Source organism: Hyaena hyaena, unplaced genomic scaffold (genome assembly GCF_003009895.1).
Source record: "Hyaena hyaena isolate Hyena2069 unplaced genomic scaffold, ASM300989v1 scaffold_101, whole genome shotgun sequence".
NCBI lineage: Eukaryota > Metazoa > Chordata > Mammalia > Carnivora > Hyaenidae > Hyaena > Hyaena hyaena.
Genome location: NW_024080733.1, coordinates 2,950,730 through 2,969,486, shown reverse-complemented (window position 1 = coordinate 2,969,486; position 18,757 = coordinate 2,950,730). Strand labels below are relative to the sequence as shown.

At 54.4% G+C, this 18,757-nt stretch overlaps 1 protein-coding gene across 1 annotated transcript in view; it reads left to right on the top strand.

The window, feature by feature from the left end:
- Window positions 1-18,757, top strand: part of ABCA13 (ATP binding cassette subfamily A member 13) — a 326,881-nt gene that overhangs the window by 147,238 nt on the left and 160,886 nt on the right. Inside the window, exons 37-42 of the mRNA XM_039235661.1 lie at window positions 2,424-2,561; window positions 4,683-4,863; window positions 6,869-7,087; window positions 11,597-11,793; window positions 13,035-13,192; window positions 14,965-15,195. Coding sequence (XP_039091592.1) covers window positions 2,424-2,561; window positions 4,683-4,863; window positions 6,869-7,087; window positions 11,597-11,793; window positions 13,035-13,192; window positions 14,965-15,195 — 1,124 coding nt within the window. The remainder of the gene's footprint in view (window positions 1-2,423; window positions 2,562-4,682; window positions 4,864-6,868; window positions 7,088-11,596; window positions 11,794-13,034; window positions 13,193-14,964; window positions 15,196-18,757) is intronic.

Sequence of the window (18,757 nt, the reverse complement as noted above, 5' to 3'; positions counted from 1 at the left end):
TTCACCCTGGTGTCTGAGCGGGAGGCCCTGTAAGGGTCCGAGTTCAAGGTCCCCCGCAGGCCTCTGCTCCTGTGCACAAGCCCCTCATGCACCTCTGGTCCTTCCAAAGTCGCTGCATTCCATAAAGTCTTCTTTATGTGCCTCCAGTTATATTTGATGTCCTCAATCTGTCTAGTTTCATTGACTTCTGCTTTTGTCACTGTCGGTTTTGGGGGGCAGCGCTAATGAGTTTCCGGGCCTGTGCCAGCCAGCAAGCGGCTCCCCTGGAGGGGAAAGTTCCGTGGGAACGCGGGGCCTTTGCCTTGATTAATGTGCCCGATTCCATATGGCGATGTGAGCAGGGCGCACGCGCTCTTGGCATGCCCATGAAACAAAACACGTTTGCACGGGCGAGTCGAGGGGGAGTGCAGGGGACCGCTTGCCCTCCCCCCATCCATTTACACTAATAGATTAATTAACAGGACTTTAAAAGTGCAAACAGATTAGAGCTGGGATAGTTTAATTAGCAAATCAACCATTAATATTCAATTTGTTTCTCGTCTTTATGTTGCGACCTGTCATTTCTAACTCTGAAAGGCCCCTGCGGGGTCTCCCATCCTTCCGGTCTCTGCAGCCTCGACCCGAGATCAGGTGTCACTGAGACTCATGGAGACCGTTCGGTGTCCCTGAATCTCCCCTCCGGGCGTCTAGGCGCCCCTTCACCTCTGCTAATGTGAACTCTGACACCCCAAGGCGTTTGGATCCTCCGTTCTCCGCCCTGCCAGCAGGGGGAGCCCACTCACGCTGTCAAGGGCAGTGGCCCACGGTTGCCGGGAGTGAGGTCGCTCAGCAGAAGACCGCCTCTTGGTGGGGGGCCTGGTGGGGTTGGGGCAAGACAGTAGCCGGCCCTGGCAGAATCGTGGCTGCATCTGCTGGCTCATTATCTCCTTTCATTTCTGCAAACTTCTCGTTCACGCACGTTTGTGGGGCTCCTTGTATTCCCATTAAGGCAGCTGAAGACACTAGGGTGCCGGAGGTGAATCACCTCTCCTGACCCGTTTGCACATTCTAGCTGCCGGCCCTAGTTCAGGGAGGTGTGCACCCACTGCAGCTCAGTGGCCTGTGTCCTCCAACAAGGCTTGCTGGGCCCCCTGTCCCTCGGGGGAGTGAGGGGTGATAACAGCACCCCCATATCAGGTGGTCGCAGGAATGAATGCAGGTGGAGACCCTGGCCAGTGCTGGACAGAGAGGGTGGGAACAGGAGGCAATTATCCGGGAGCCGCCCGTCTGCTTGCTGGTTAGGAGTAGTTACTAGTTCGCTGGGTCTTGGAGAGCATCCTGTGTCTGATTTCTAGGGTAGACGCGAGCACATGGACTGCACGTGAGAAATGCATTGTGTCGCACCCTGGAGGCTGAGGCCCCTCTTCTTCCCGTGTCCTGTTGATCTGCCCTCGCTCCCTGTCTGTGCTCTAATCCCTGCCTGTAGGGACACCCCACGACCTCACCAAATCCAAACTATCTCTTGAAAGCCTTCCCCCAGGTACAGCCCTGTTCTGAGTTTATGGGGGCTACGATTTCAACGTGAATTTTGGGGGACACAGCTCACACCATAGCAGATGGTGACCGCTAGACCAGATGACCAGCTCTCCCCACCCACCTTCACTTTCCTGTCCTCCTTTGCCACCGTGTCTTTGAATCTTCGGGGTAGATGGGGGTGACGGTCACACGCCTGTCCTTGGCTGGAGGGTCAAAGTGTGAAAAACTGCCCGCGTAGGCCTTTTATCTCTTCAGTGACTTGCAGGATTCCGAGCACACATTGAACTTCAGCTGGAATGGATGTGTTAAGGAAAATTGAGAGGCGTTAATAATTAAATCCACTTTCATTTCAATGCATAATGAAGGCCAAGTGGCTATTAAGTGGGCTGCGATGAATTTGGAGCATATGTCTGAAGAATGTCGACGTTTCCTGTGGAAATGCTAGCAATACATATTCTTTGTGGATGTTTTAATGGATTAATGCTTTTAATGCTGTGAATTCGTGCCTGGGAACTATGGAAACATCAAAGATTACAGAGGAGTGACAGCTGAACAGAAGGGCAGTGGGGCTGGGGCGGGGTTTACTCTGGGCAATATTTACCAGTTGTGTGTCTTTACTTTTATCTTTAATGAATACCTGCCTGTTCACTGAATGCCTGCTCAGAGGGCTTCCTGGGGGAGGTGGCGGTGCAGGGGACCAGCAGCTGGCCGTGGGTCAGGCTGGGGAGGGGCAGTCCAGGCTCCCCGCATAGCTAATACCCTAACCCCCTTGTTGTCACCGTGTCCTCTATGGGGTGTGCATTTAAAATGTTAATGTGGAATAACATTTTATAGTAATTAGTTATGACAATCTCTTCCAGAATCTTCCAAGTAGAAAAACCTGACTTTAATTGTGCCTTGTTTTTTAGGAACTTTCGGATTGAGGAAACCGTGGTATTTTCCCTTCACTGCGTCGTATTGGAGGAACTTGTGCGGTTTCGTGGCAAAAAGACCACGTGCTCCTGTTTCTAATGGGTCCTTCTCCAGTGACAACTTGGACAATAAAGGTGTGTAAAGAGTTGCAGTATTAGACGTGCATCTTTCCTTCTGGTCTGTTTTGTTTCTGTTTTCCATCCCAGTCGAGCCTCCGGAAGTTTGTGCACCTTCCTTAGCTTTTGGGGGTCGGCCTCAGGCTCAGAAACACAGCTCGGGGCAACATCACAAGAAAGAATCCCTTGATGATGTTTGCGTTGGGGGCCAGAATCCCCAAGTGTTGATGTGCCTGTAGTTTGTAGCTCTCTGTGCACTGGGCACATTTGTGCCTGCATTCTCTGTCTGCAAAACAAAGCTTCAGTTCTTTTTTTTTTTTTTTTGAAATGTACTTGGAAAAATTTACTAATGTTCAGCATTAGTAAAAAATTTACACATGTTCACATATGCATACCCTGTAACACAGAAATTGAACTCTTAGGTATATATCCCCCGCCAAATGCTTATGTCATATCAGCTTTATTCATAATAGTCCCAAACTGGAAACGACCTAAATGTCCAACCACAGACTGGATAAATTTTTCTTAGATATATCTACATATTTAATTTTTTTTTGAAAATAGTTTATTGTCAAGTTGGTTTCCATATAACACCCAGTGCTCATCCCCACAAATGCCCTTCTCCATGCCCATCTCCCCCCTCTCCCCCCACACCCATGAGTCCTCAGTATGTTCTCAGCATTCAAGAGTCTCTCATGGTTTGCCTCTCTCCCCCTCCCCCACTATTTCCCCCCTTCTTCTCCCCCATGGTCCTCCTAATCCTCCTATACGTGCAAACATATGGTATCTGTCCCTCTCTGCCTGACTTATTTCACTCAGCATAACACCCTCAAGGTCCATCCATGTTGCTGCAAATGGCCAGATTTCATTCTTTCTCATTGCCACGTAGTATTCCATCGTATAGATAAACCACATCTTCTTGATCCATTCGTCCGTTGATGGACACTTAGGCTCTTGCCATGTTGTGGCTATTCTTGAGAGTGCTGCTATGACCGTTGGGGTCCATGTGCCCCTATGCATCAGCACTCCTGTATCCCTTGAGTAAATTCCTAGCAGTGCTATTGCTGGGTCATAGGGGAGTTCTATTGTTCATTTTTTGAGGAACCTCCACACTGTTTTCCAGAGGGGCTGCACCAGTTTACATTCCCACCAATAGTGCAGGTGGGTGCCCATTTCTCCACATCCTCGCCAGCATCTAGAGTTCTCTGATTTGCTCATTTTACAAAGCTTCAGTTCTAACACGAATTTCTGTGGGAAACAAGGCAAAGGTGGACAGCCACCAGGGGCTGTGCACTGTCGAAATTGCCAAGCATCTCACACATGCTAGCTTGTTCGTCATGGCCCTGTGAGGGGCACCATCACTGCCCCATTCAAGCAAGGAGCGTGCTTCCCAAGAGCCAGGGGCACAAGAACCCCTGTCCGCCTGGGCTTCTCTTACGGCCGTTCCACAGAAGCACAACTTCAGGGGCTGTCTGTAGATATGCAGGTTCCCATTACGATCATTTTATGCCACAAGCCAACATTGTAAGGTAATCTTTTAAAAAATATTTTAATATTTATTTTTGAGAGAAAGAGAGCCTGAGCAGGGGAGGGGCAGAGAGAGAGGGAGACCCAGAATCCGAAGCAGGCTCCAGGCTCTGAGCTGTCAGCACAGAGCCCGACGCAGGGCTTGAACCCATAAACCACGAGATCATGACCTGAGCTGACGTCGAACACTTACCTGACTGAGCCACCCAGGCACCCCTGTAATCTTTTTTTCTGACCACATAAGTCCAATAAGAATCTTTTAGGAAACTTGGAACACACCCCACAGTTACTGGCTCTCACCTTCTCAGGAGACCGTCATTCGTGGACACTGGTGCGTAACCTGCCTGTGACCGTCCCTCTGACTACGTACACACTGCATGCGTGCGTGTTCATTTCTCTTCCTACGAGCTGGGTAACATAAGGGCACAAACGTTTGTCGTCAGCCATTTCACTTAATCGCTGCCGTATGTAACCGGCTTCGTGGTTCTGGTGAGGTTCGAGTTGCCGTGTGTGCTGCACGGGGCTCTGACTCGAATCCGCGGCAGACGACTGGACTGGTGAGTGTGAGCACCCCCGGGAGTGCTCCAGGCTGACTCTGCCTCTTCTTCTCAGGGTCCTCGCTACAGAACGGGGAGGGGAGGCCAGCAAGGGGCCCCCCGGGCGTCGCCCTGGTGTCTGTGACCAAGGAATACGAGCGCCACAAGGCGGCCGTCCGCGACCTGACCCTCACCTTCCACAGAGGCCAGATCACTGCTCTGCTGGGGACCAACGGTGCCGGGAAGACCACGGTCATGTGCGTGTCCTTTCACCCTCGTCAGACGCGGGCTTGATTCTAAAACATGTCCGTTTATGAGGCTTAGATTTTTTTTCTTCCTTTTGGATTTGAGACAGAGCCTCTGTGCCCTCTGGACGGGGGCAGTTACGTGGGGGGTCCGCAGCAGCCGCTCGTGGCTGGGGGGAGACGGGGTTTTACCGCTCATTCCTTTATTCCCTACAAATAACGCATTGACTGTGGTTTTACTTTGGTCTTCAGCGGCCTGCGCCGTACGACTCCTTCCATCTTCCCGTCGCTACCCCTCGCTACGGGAAGATGAAATTTGAAACGATGTAAATGTTTTAGCCACCTGAGTATTTCTTTGGTCATGTTCTGCTTTTTGTGTTTGGGCTTTTTCTGTGAAGGCTTGGTGTTTGCTTTGGGGTCCAATGGCTCCAGGATTTTTTTTTAATGTTTAAATATTTATTTATTTATTTTTGAGAGAGAGAGACAGAGAGACAGAACGTGAGCAGAGGAGGAGCAGAGAGAGAGGGAGACACAGAATCCGAAGTGGGCACCAGGCTCCGAGCTGTCAGCACAGAGCCTGACCTGGGGCTTGAACCCACGAGCCGTGAGATCATGACCTGAGCCGAAGTTGGATGCTTAACCAGCTGAGCCACCCAGGGGCCCCTGGCTCCAGGTTTGATTAAAGAATCAAATCATGCGATCCCATAGGAAAAAGGTGCTCAAAAGTGTAGGGTTCACGCAGTAGCCTTGAGCTGTCTACAGAAACAGGGCTCTTCCGGGTAAAAGCCCCAACGTGGTCAAACTCCTCCCAGGATAAGCCCATTTCTCTCGGTTCTGTTTTTGTACTACTAACGTGTGCTTAGTTAAACATAAAAGTATTATTTGCTTTTGGGGCTCCTGGGTGGCTTAGTCGGTTAAGCGTCCGACTTTCACTTGGGTCATGATCTCGCGGTTCGTGGGTTCGAGCTCCACGTCGGGCTCTGTGCTGACTGCCAGCTCAGAGCACGGAGCCTGTTTCAGTCTATGACTCTCTTTCTCTGACTCTCCCCTGCTCACGCTGTCTCTCTCTCTCTCTCTCTCTCTCTCCTAGAAATAAATAAAACATTAAAAAAAAAAAAGTATTATTTGCTTTGAACTTCTTAAGAAACCTGGCAAACATGTAGAAGGCTTCAGACATCTCAAACAAAAATAGAGAGAAACAAAGGAAAGTTTTCCTATTTTGTGAAATGGAGCCGGAGAGCCCACTGAGCACTCTTGTAGGGTTTTCAGAGTGGAAAAGTAGGCATTCTGCGGAGAATGACTCAGAAAGCCAGCGTTCCACATTGTGCTTTGGGAGTAACCTTTTTTCTTTTCATTTCTTTTTTTTAAGTTTATTTATTTATTTTGCAAGAGCGTGCAGGGGAGGGGCAGAGAGAGGAGGGAGAGAGAATTCCGAGCAGGTTCCTAGCTTTCAGCACAGAGCCCAACATGGGGCGCGAACTCACAAACCGTGTGATCATGACCCGAGCTGAGCTTAGGAGTCAGACGCTTAGCCGACTGCACCACCCAGGCACCCCTGTATCATTTCTTAGAAACGTAAAACCAGTCTAAAATCTCAGTAATAAGCTTCCTGAGATAAAGCAGCAGGCGAAAGTCCTGATGTGATGTGGACATGCACCCGAGAGAAGCCAGGAGTCCCGGCCATAACGCTGAGTGTCCAGGCTTGTGTTCTCTTGGCTTGTTTCTACTCACGGGGACTTGAGTAAATACGCATCCCCTTGGCCAGTTTCCACGTCTGGAAAACAAAGTGGGATTTATCACCTTTGGCCTACGTGCTTCTAGAACGTTGTAATTAGCATGTTTAGGGGCGTGGAAACATGAGCAGAAGCCCACTTCTCCAAGGTTCAGCCGGCCAGTGTCCGCTGAGCTCCTCCCGGCTCGTAAATGACTGTGTCCAGAGCAGGTCCGGGGATGGTCGCCCCACATCCCTCTGGGCCGCGGGCTCCCGGGTCCTCTGCTGATTTGTTCTCTCCGGCAGATCCATGCTGACGGGGCTCCACCCGCCCACTTCCGGCACCATCACCATCAACGGCAAGAGCCTGCAGACAGACCTGTCTGCCATCCGGAGGGAGCTCGGGGTGTGTCCGCAGCGAGACGTGCTGTTTGACAACCTCACTGTCCTGGAGCACCTGGTCCTCTTCGCTTCCATTAAGGCGCCACACTGGTCCCGGAAGGAGCTGCACCAGCAAGTCGATAGGTTAGCACAGCCCTGTCTTTGGTGGTGACGGGGGGACAAAGAGATGCTTTAAAAATACCTTTGGTGTCTTTCCTTGTGAGGAGAGGAAAGCTAGCAAACATCCTTAACTGTGGAGCCAGGTCACAGCCGCCAGTCCTGGGAATCCCAGAGGCTTCTCAGGGGAGACTCTGAACTGGACTTGGCCTTGGAGATAGGTGAGCCCACATGGGAGCGTGGAAGGTTTGTGTCTGGAGCGCCGGGCCAGGTGGGTGTCCTGAAGTGAAAGAATGGAGGGTGGGCTGAGAACTGGCTCCAGGGCCCTAGCTGGTCCTGCCAAAGGGGGTCGGACTCCTTCACGCAAGCAGGTGCGCACGGCCAGGGGAGGGTGCCCGGGAAGTCCTGTCCTGTGGCCCAGGGGCAGGGAGCACAGCCCTGGGGCAGCCCGGGGACAGAGGCCACTTTGAGCTAGAGGCTGTGACAGTCCGAGGGGTGGCCAAGCCGGTGGGGCAGGAAGAGGACATCCCAGATCTGAAGTCTGTACAGAGTCAGAAGGAGCAGGCTGTGTGGACCAGCTGGGTGTCCAAGGTGGGGAGGGGATGAGTCCAGGAAAGGCTGAATGCATTTTCAGGTGGTGGTGGTGACAGCGAAGCCCCAGGGTGGAGAACACGCCCCCGGGGCATGGTGGGAAGGGGGAGGGCCGGGTGGGCCTGCGAGGCAGAGGAGAGTCTCCATGGACCAGTCTCCAGAGGTCCCTGGCTGGAAATCAGAGCGGTGTGTCAGGTGGGAGCCCGGACAGCAGCTGCGTGGAAACTAAAGTTTATTTATTTATTTTGGGAGAGAGCGAGAGAGAGTGGGGGAGGGGCAGAGAGAGGGAGAGAGAGAATCCCAAGCAGGGTCTACATGGTCAGTGCAGAGCCCAATGCAGGGCTCGATCTCATGAACCGCAAGATCAGGACTTGAGCTGAAATCAAGAGCGGGACGAGGCCAGCTGGCCTAGTTCAGGAGGGGAGTTGGGGCCAGGAGAGCAGATGAAGCCAGCAGAGGTCACGGGCGGTGAGATGGCAGGAGGGGTTCTGAGCAAATGTGAGGTGAGAGAGGAGGGGACAGTCACGACACTCCCAGCCTCTGCTCAGGCAGGTGGAATGTGGCCTTGTTCCTGGGAAGGGAGAGGGTGGATGTGGGAAGGGGGTAGAGAAGGCATGAGCGTGTCTCGGAGGCGTGCGTTGGAGGGGCCGGACGTGTCTGACACCAGAGCCACGGCGGCCCCATGTGTATCACCTTCTGTGCCGGGCAGTGCTGTGGCCGCACGCGGGCAGCTTGCTATGCGGTCTTTCCCGGAGTCAGGGAGGGGGCTGAGGCTCAGGGCCGGGGAAGCCACACTGGACCCGGGGCTTGGATGCAGGGACCCTTCTGCGTCTCCCTCGGGCCGGCCGCTGCGCTGCACAGTCTGGGGCGCAGGTCTCTGGGGAGCAGACGTTTGCTGTGGGGGAAGGGGGTTCACGGGCACGTTTCTGGTGTTGCATCTCAGACGCCCGTTAGGAGATTCCAGGGCCTGAGGGGATGTGACGGCAGTGCATGCAGGGGGCGGGGGCTTCAGTGTGCGCTCTCGGGGTGATGGAGGGCAGGCAGGTGATTGGGCACCGGGTAGTTGGGCAGGCAGGGGGCGGGCGGTCAGGTGGGGGTGGTGGGCGGTCAGGCTTGCGGGTGGGGTGGTCAGGTGGGGTGGCATCGGGTGGCCAGGCGGGGGTGGTGGGCGGTCAGGCTTGGGGGTGGGGTGGTCAGGCGGGGTGGCATCGGGTGGCCAGGCGGCGGTGGCGACCAGACACGGTAAAGCAGGACCAGGAACAAGACCACGAGCCCAGAACGTGGTGGCGGCGGGAATCCCTCGGGGCCCAGGCTCTGCCTGCCGAGCGGCAGGTGAAATCCAGCCGCCGTTACCCTGATGGACGCATTGAACGCCATTTGGACAACGTCTGCGTGCTGCGTCTCTGGAGGCGGATGGTCCCTCATGCCTCCACTTCCCCACATCTGGGAGGGTCAGTGCCTGGGCCGACGTCAACCGGACCACGGTGGCCATGTGTGTGGGGGGCACATCAAACCCCTCTGGAGACCTGCTCCTTCTCTGATGCCCGTATTCAGGTTGGGGGGGGCAGGTGGAGTCTGAACCCGGTGGAACGAGCCTCAGTGGGCATGCGCCCATTAAACCACACGTCGGAAGAGGAACTTTATCGGGACTTCAGTCGGGGAGATGTCGCTACGGGGTTCCATTGGCCCTTGGAGTTCCGGGGTGCACCGTGGGGCTCCAGGTATTGGAGGGTGATGAGGTCGTCAAGGTCCTGCGTGCAGGCAGACAAGGGAGGGCAAAGGACCGGGTGCTGGGCAGGTGGCAGTGGGCACAGTGTGGAGACAGTGGATGAGAGAGCAGGACCAGCCAGGGGACGAGACGGAGAGACAGGCTGGGGAGAAGACAAGTGCACTAAGGACGGGCGTGGCAAGTGCTTCAGATGCTGTTGAGAGTCGGGTCCAACCAAGGCTGAGGGGCGACCTGTGGATTTTGGGTGTGGAGGTCACTGGTGACCTTGACCTGAGCAATTTAGGAATGTGACCTTCCTCCTGAAGGTCTGTGGGAGGGTGAGCACAGCACATGAACTCTACAGTTAAAATGTTTAATGTTTATTTATTTATTTTGGGGGGGTGGGAGGGGAGAGAGAGAAAGGAAGAATCTCAAGCAGGCTCCATACTGTTAGCACAGAGCCTGATGTGGGGCTTGAACCCACAAACCTGGGATAATGACCTGAGCCAATGACACTCAACTGATGGAGGCACCCAGGTGTCCCAAGGGGACATCCCTTTTGGAGGGAGGGAGGGCCACACGTGTGCATGGGGACAGTGGGCAGCTGAAGGGTGTGGGGGTGGGTGACCAATGGAGGCTGAGACTAGCTGGGAAAAAGGACATGGTGGACAGAGGGGATGTGGGGCATCGACCTCCGGAGGGCTGTGCATTCCGGAAACGACGAGGTCCCGGGTGCAACTGGCTATGAGTGGATGGGAATCAGGTTCAGGTCAAGATGATGGAGGGGTTTGAGGTTTAATGGAAAAAACGTTCCTCAGAAGACCTGCCTGGGGACATTTGACATCTTACTGGCTCTGTTTTCTATTTGTTTTCTGAGCCAATTGATCTCAATTGATCTCTGGTCAATGTGCCTGAGTTGGGTTTAACAGAGTCACCTTCTCCGCTGTATTGGAATCACCCAGGTGGGGCCATGTGGGTGGGCCACGTCTAATTGGTGATGGAGGGTCATGACAGTTATTAGCGGAAAATGCTGTGACGTTTGCTCTAAACATAAAGTGTATCCTGCCCTGGGGAGATACATGAGCTCTTTCTGGGCCAGGATGGAAAGTTTATAAAAAATTTTTTAATGTTTTTATTTATTTCTGTGAGAGAGAGAGAGAGAGAGCGAGCGAGCAGGGGAGGGTCAGAGAGAGAGAGAGACAGAATCTGAAGCCGGCTCCAGGCTCTGAGCTGTCAGCACAGAGCCCGATGTGGGGCTGGAACCCATGAACCGTGAAATCATGACCTGAGCCGAAGTCTGACACTTAACCAACTAAGCCACCCAGGCGCCCCCAGGATGGAAAGTTTATAAATAGTGACACGGACAGGACACATTTATGTAAGGATCCAGCAAGCAAGTCCTTGGGGTTTCACCCAAGTCTCTTTGCTTAGGCTTCTGGAACTTTCTGGAACCAGATGGTTCTTACTCAACTGTGTGGAAACCTTGTGATGCTCTGGCGCCCAGCGTCCTGTCGACTGCGTGCTGGCAAGCGGGAGTGAGAAGGATGCTCACAGCTCAGCGGGGAGGGGTCCTTGGGATGGGGGCCAGGCTTGGGGAACAACAAATAGAATGGAAGAAGGTGTGGGGGGTGAGTATCTGCCGAGCTAACAGGGGGCCACGGCAGAGAGGGAAAGAGGAAACCACAGAAGGAGGGGAAGCTTCACAGGGGGAGGCTGCCCTTGCACCGGGCGTCCGGGATCTGGGGCCCTGAGGGAGGGAGTCGATGGCTGACTCTCCCACGAATGGACCTGACAGTTCCTACTTTGCTTGTGGCTTTTCTTGGGAACTTCCCGATTCCTGAGTCAGGGGGGAGGGTGGATACCAACGGGGGGCGGGGGGCCCGACTCTGAGGCCTTCCCCAGACCACCCTGTGGTGTGCGATGGAGCTGGGCCTCCGCTTTGCTCCGTCTGACCCCCGTAGCCCATGCTCTGGTGGAAATGCCGGCCCCGCGATGGGTGACATGAGGAGACACCTTGTCCAGAGAGGAGACGAGTATTTTCCAAAGACAGTACTTGGCGGGGCCTGCTGGGCAGCCCTCGCACGGGGCCCATCGGGCGTGATTTCCCCGGAGGCTGGGGGTGCGGGTGGCTTCTGGGCCTTCTCCATGTCCTCGTTTGTCGTCGTTAATGGGGTGCCGTCCGAAGCAGAGCTGTGAGGCCTTGAGGGGGAGGAGTGAGGGCTCTGCTCTTGTTTCAGAACCCTGCGGGACGTGGGCTTGACGCGGCATCGGCACAAGCACACCCGCCTGCTCTCCGGAGGCATGAAGAGGAAGCTGTCCATCGGCATCGCCTTCATCGGCGCGACGGGGACCGTGGTGCTGGACGAACCGACCAGCGGGGTGGACCCCTGCTCCCGCCGCGGCATCTGGGACATTCTCCTCAAGTACCGAGAAGGTAGGAGGGGGGTGCTGTCTCCCAGGGACCCTCGAGCAGGAGCAGGAAGGCCTGCTTCCGAGAGGAGCCGGGACGGCCCCCAGGAGGACACGTCACCTTTTCCAGAAGAAACCGTCGTCCCGAGAGCCGATAGAGATCCCTCTGTGACACGCCGTCTCTGCAGTGCCTGGGATGGCTTCCTTTGAGTCTCACGTCTCAGACGGACTTTGTGACGGTGTTATTGACGCGTGTTGTGTGGGATTCCAATCAAAACTGTACTCATCTCGGGGCGCCGGGGGGGCTCCGTCGGTTGAGCGACCGACTCGATTTCGCCTCAGGCTGTGATCCCAGGTTGTGGGTTGAGCCCGGTGTCTGGCTCCGCGCTGGGCGTGGAGCCTGCTTGGGATTCTCTCTCTGCTCCTCTTCTCCTTCTCCTCTCTCTCTCTCTCTCTCAAAAGGAAATTGAACCCCTCCGAGTTGTGTGCTCTTGTGGAATCACAGGTGACTAGAGCAGCTGTCCTAGCTGTAAGGTGGGGTGGGCCCCCTTTCCTTGGGTGAGGAAACCAGGGCCCAAAGAGATGGCTGTGGGGTCTGCTCACAGCTACAGAGGTGGCTCAGGGACCCGGGGGTGCTGGGGACTCTGGGCTGAGGGTTCCGTGTAGGACCTGTGTAGTCCCGGGTTTCCAGGTTAGGGCGTGGGAGGCGCAGATACTCCCACCTGGGACTCTTTCTGTGACCCCGACAGCCTGGGCACAGTGCCCTGGGTGTCTCGTAGAGAAACGCCCTAATCTGGAAGCGAGCAGTGGGGAAGGGGTGACCTGTCTTGTTACTGTGAGTCTGCAGAAACGCTACTTTGCTTTTTTCTCTTCCCTTTTGAGTACAAAGTCATCTGACTTGACCTGAGCCCCCACCTCCCGGGGGGAGATTAGGATTTGCTGCTTAGGATATACATAGAGAGGGGCGCCTGGGTGGCTCAGTCGGTTGAGCACCAGACTTCGGCTCAGGTTATGATCTCATGGTTTGTGAGTTCGAGCCCCGCGTTGGGCTCTGTGCTGACAGCTGGGAACCTGGAGCTGCTTCAGATTTTGTATCTCTCTCTCTCTCTCTTTCTGTTCCTCCCCTGCTCTCACTGTGTCTCTCTCTCAAAAAGAAATAAACATTAGTAAAATATAACATTAAAAAATTTGTGATGGGCTTAAACTGTGTCGGGGCCCTGGGGGCCTTCATGGTGCCGGCCTCCACGCCACTGTCTTGGGGTGCAGGTCGGACGGTCATCTTCACGACCCACCACCTGGACGAGGCGGAGGCACTCAGCGACCGCGTGGCCCTCCTCCAGCACGGCCGGCTCCGCTGCTGCGGGCCCCCCTTCTGCCTGACCGAGGCCTACGGCCAGGGGCTCAGCCTGACGCTCACCAAGCAGGTACGAAGCACGGTGACCCAGGTAGGCGGGAGGAGGGCCCTTCCTGTGTGGAGCATGGGAGGCAGGTTCTGTGCCACCGTCTTATACTTTGGACTCAAACCAACTTACCGAATGTTGACTCTGAGTCCAGCCTCGCCCGTATGCTGCTGGAGTAGGAAAGAAGGCATGGGGGCCTTGGGGCTCGGTGCATGTACGTGCGGCGGGCTCGGGAGCTGGAGGGTGGGGGCTGCTGTGGGCTCCTGGCGGTCAGGGAAGAGAGGGACTGAGCTGCAGGTAGTGTCTCCTGGTGGCTCCGGACAGGGGCTTACCGTGTTATGGGTGGACTGGAGAAGGCGTCAGTAATTGAGCGGAAGCCTCTGTGTATGGCAGCCCAGATGCCAGAAGAAATCCCCCAGGGCTGAGTGGAGAAGTTAGCTCCTGTGACCCCAGTGCATTTGCACTGGTAGAAGCATCAGGTGAGGCTCACAAGCACCTGATTGGTAACAGGTTTGGCTGGGTCTGGCCAGGCAGTGTCATGGCCCAGAAGTTCTGTAAGTATTTTTCTTCTTCTTATTTTTTTAATGTGTATTTATTTTGGAGAGCGAAAGAGAGACAGAGAGTGAGCAGGGGAGGGGGAGAGAGACTGGGAGACATAGAATCTGAAGCAGGCTCCAGGCTCTGAGCTGTCAGCACAGGGCCCCATGCGGGGCTCAAACTCACAAACTGTGAGATCATGACCTGAACCAAATTTGGACGCTTAACCCACTGAGCCACCCAGGAGATCCTAGAAGTGACTATCCATTTCGGGGGCTAAAGCTTTATATTCATGCAGTGAGGGTCCTGCAGATTAAAAGGCACACCTCAGAGGTCCCGTCGACTGAGGCCGGGCACAGGTGGCTGTGGAGCTGGGATGCAGGCGGTGTGGGCCCTGAGTCAGGGTTCCCGCTTCCTCTCTGACTTAGGTGAAGTAGCTTGCTGTCCCCAGGTGCCTCCTTTCCTTCGTGGTTGGACCCTTGTCTCCCCTTTAAGAAGAACCAGCCCTATGGGGCGCCTGGGGGGGCTCAGTCGGTTAAGCATTCGACTTCAGCACAGGCCATGATCTCACAGTTTGTGGGTTCAAGCCCCGTGTCAGGCTCTGTGCTGACAGCTTGGAGCCTGGAGCCTGCTTCAGATTCTGTGTCTCCCTCTCTCTCTCTGCCCCTCCCCTGCTCATGCCTCGTCTCACTCTCAAAAATAAATAAACACTAAAAAAAAGAAAAAAAAAAAAAAGAAGACCCAGCCCTGTATCCTGTAGTCCCGTTGCTAAGATCGTCCCCAGGTGCAGGGGGCGCACGTGAGTACAGCCCTCTCCAGGCCTGCCTCATGGTCCTGGTGACCATGGCCAACATGGGCGTGCGGGTCTCACCTCGCTGGAATTACCACCGTAGATTTATTTTTAAAAAGGAAGAAGTATAGGGGCACCTGGGGGGCTCGGTTGGTTAAACATCCAACTCTTGGTTTCTGCTCAGCTCATGATCTTATGGTTCATGAGTTCGAGCCCTGTGTTGCACCGACAGTGTGGAGCCTGCTTGGGATTCTCCCTCCTCCTCTCTTTCTCTCTCTCTCAAAATAAACGTAAAAATTATAAATAAAAAGAAGTGCAGTGTGTCCTCGAAATGCCTGTGGCTTAAATGACATTTCTCGATTTTGCTGCTTTGCGTTGGAATTTCAGACGTGACATCGGATGAGGTACATTTGGTATTTTTGGACTCACGTTCCTTGCCGTTTTCTCCCTTCTTCTGTGGGATGGCCAGCCTTCTGCTCTGGAGGCCGATGACCTGAAGCACGTCGCTCGTGCCACATCTCTGATCCAGACCTACGTCCCACAAGCCTTCCTCAAAGACAGCAGCGGGGCCGAGCTGGTCTACGGCATTCCCAGGGAGGCGGATAGAGCCTGCTTCAAAGGGCTGTTCCAGGCGCTGGAGCAGAACCTTCCCGAGCTGCACCTGACGGGCTTCGGGATCTCAGACGCCACATTGGAAGAGGTACGTTCAGATGGCCAAGTGCGCTTTTAACTAACTACGTTCAATCTGCCCCCTTCGTTAGCGACGAGGGATGGGTAAGCCAGAGGGGAGGGCACGTGACGAGAACACGTCCGTTTTTGTTATTTCCAGGTTCTGATCGTGCCACACAGCGTAAGCCAGTGCGGACCATAGCTCGCCACATGCGTCCCTGTCGTTCTTTAGGGGAAAACCACATTTTTAGAATTGAGAGCTTTGATGTCTTTAGTCCAGAGTCATTAGATGTCTGAACGCTTGTCAGTAGCTGGAGGTTGGCTGGCCTTGGCTCCTCACCTGGAGATGCCCTTGCCTTTCCCTGTGGACCTCCTTCTGTTTGGGAGCCCAGGGCCCCACGCTGGGCAGAGGAGGAGATGTGCAGAAGGTCGGGCTCACGATCACTGCTGGCTCCTGCCAGTCCCAGGCTGCCTCCCAGTTACGCTTTCCTGTCACTTGGGACTGAGCTGGGTGACATCCACCATTCGGTGTGGTTTCCTGTACTGTGCAGCACGAGGCATTTCCTCCAGGAGGGACTGGCCGCGGGGGGAGCCGAACCCCGGGCAAGCCTTGCTTGGGGGTCTGGAGGTCAGCTGAGCCCCAGACAAGTTGTGATTTTCCATCGTTACGAGCGATAGAAAGTACTGTGGATTTGGGATGAGAATCCAGGGATGCAAAGGAAAAATCTGGGAGGAATCTTGGAGCCCTGTGTCTTCGTGAGTCAGGGATAGTCCTAGAGGCTGAGGGGTTTGCGGTTTGCAGTTAGCAGTCAGAGTCAGAAACAATAGTAGAAACCTTACAGAACCATGAGAACGAAAAGATCGCGACTTTTAGACTGTTGGTGGCTGGGGCGCCTGGGTGGCTCGGTCGGTTGAGCTTCCGACTCTGAATTTCAGCTCAGCTCATGATCCCAGGGTCCTGGGATCCAGCCCAGTGTCAGACTCTGCGCTGAGCATGTAGCCTGCTTGGGATTCTCTCTGTCTCTCTGTCTCTGTCTCTCTCTCTGCCCTTTCCTTTCTCTCCTCTTTCATTCCAGAAAGAATGAAAGAATGTCAGAGCTTGAACTTCAGGCTGTGTTTCTGAACAGATTCTGGGGCTGAAGGCACATCACTGGGTTAGGGACGGGAGAAAAGCAGTGACCAAGTGTGTGTGAATCAGTGTAGATAGTGGCCGTGACGACTTTTGTCTGGAATAAGATGGTCATAAAAGATGGTAAAACGTAACACGATTTAGCATGCATTGTTTTTAATGTTTTTATTTATTTCTGAGAGAGCGCAAGCCTGGGAGGGGCAGCAAAAGGGGAACAGAGGACCGAAGCAGGCTCTGGGCTGAAGGCACAGAGCCCGACCTGGGGCTCGAACTTACCAACCGTGAGATCACGACCTGAGCTGAAGGTGGACATTCAACTGACTGAGCTGCCCGCCCCCGCCAACATACTGTAACTTGCTACTATTCCTGTACTAAGGGTGAGGATCAGAGAGGCTGACTTCTATACCCCCAGTCACACAGCTCAGCAATGGCAGCACTGCCCTGGGACATAGGTTTGCTGACAATGAGTCAAGGTCCCTAAATGCGCCCATGACTTTGTGGGCGGTGCTCTGCCTTTCCTGAGCCACCAGCTGTCCCCGGGTCCTTCTGAACAGAGCAGGTGCACAGACAGGGAACAGCCTAAGCGTCACCCATGAAGGGTGCAGACTCGCCGAATCCCTTGCGTTGGGGCCGGAGATCTCCTGCCGCCATTCTTGAAGGCTGGACATGTGCCAGTTCGGTTCTGCCCCTCCCCCTCATGCCGCACACGGACCCCGCCTCATGACCCTCTCCTGGTTTGTCCCGCGTGGCCTCTCGCCGCCCACACATGGAGATCCGTGAGCGAGTGCGTGCGTCTTCGTCACCCACCCTGCACACCAGCCGTACCCAGCGCGGCGCCTGGCACTAACGGTCACTTACTAAATATTTACTAAATGAACCATGAATGTCCATTTTCTGGGAGCAGAGCATCGTAGCGGAAAGAGTAGGAGCTCTGACCTGACCGGGTCTAATCCAGATGCTTCTCCCTTCCCGTCAGTGTCTAGGGCCTTGGATAAATCACTCAACTCGGGTGGCACTCGGGGTTTGGATCTTTGAAATGGAATGAGTGGAGCGGCTTACTTGGTTATCCTAGGGCTTCACAATAACACTTCCTGCCTGGAACAAGCCAGCCAGAAATGGGAAAGGTTCTTCCTGCCCGTGGAGACACGGAGAGTGAAATCGTTGGCATGGCTTTGGCATGGCATGGAATGAAGTCGCATCTGTGCTCCGGGGAAAGGTGCCTGCTGCTGTGCCCGCAAACCAGCACTCAGGATAGTCGGGAAGTTTGCAATCGCCGTTTTCCTGTGCACTCAGAGAGGCACCACCTTTGAGAGTTGTGTTACTGGTTTGGGTCGCTTGAAATGGAAAAAGAGGGGCGCCAGCGTGGCTCAGGTCATGATCTCGCGGTTCGTGGGTTCGAGCCCTGTGTCAGGCTCTGTGCTGACTGCCAGCTCAGAGCCTGGAGCCTGTTTCAGAGTCTGTGTCTCCCTCTCTCTCTGACCCTCCCCTGCTCACGCTGTGTCTCAATCTCTGTCTCTCAAAAAAAAAAAAAAAAAAAAGGCATTAAAAAGTTTAAAAAAGGAAAAAGAAAATAATTTCTTGTTTCTTTTTTCTTTTTCTTTTTGGTCTTTCCTATTAGCTTTCATGTTCTCAGTGAAATAGGAAAGAAAGGCATCAGCTATACATGAGCACGGGGAGAAGATTTATCGAAAAACAGTTTCCTTTGCGTCGTAAGGTGGGGGCGTGGCCCGTGGAGCCCAGACTTGCTGTGTGCATCTGTGGCTGACCACCTCCGGGCTCTCCAGGGGTTTACCAGATGCCCGGCATCTTGTTCGCAGGGCCCACCTTTTGGACCAAACCCACCTGGGGATAAAATAACAAGCATTCACGGTCAGCATCCGTACACTTGCATACTCACAGGTAAACGCACGTGGCAGGAAGAGCTAGTTTTGTGGACGTGGCCTCTCATCTGTACTAATAACGTGGGGTCCTGGGATCATTACCATTAGGTGGAGCGAGGTTTTGTGGAGCGCCTGGCTTGACTGTTTTAGGAATTTAGGCGTCGTGGGGAAAAAGTGGTGAGGGGTCTTCATGTTCCGTGTGGATGCTTAGCTTTTAAATGCTTTGTTAGGGGCACCTGGGTGGCTCAGTCCGTTAAGAGTCCGGCTTTGACTCAGGTCATGATCTCGTGATTCATGGGTTCGAGCCCCACGTTGGGCTCTATGCTGCCAGCTCAGAGCCGGGAGCCTGTTTCAGTCTGTGACTCCCTCTCTCTCTGACTCTCCCCTGCTCACGCTGTCTCTCTCTCTCTCTCAAAAATAAATAAATGCTCTGTTAGTCGTTATGCAGCCAGGATCTGTAGGCAAAACGTCCATTTAGGGAAAGGCTTGTTCATAGCTACGGTGTGTAGATGCTACCTCCACGTTCTTCCTACTTCTCTCCCTCCCTCCTCCCCTCCCCCTCCCCTCCCTCCTCCCTTCCCTCC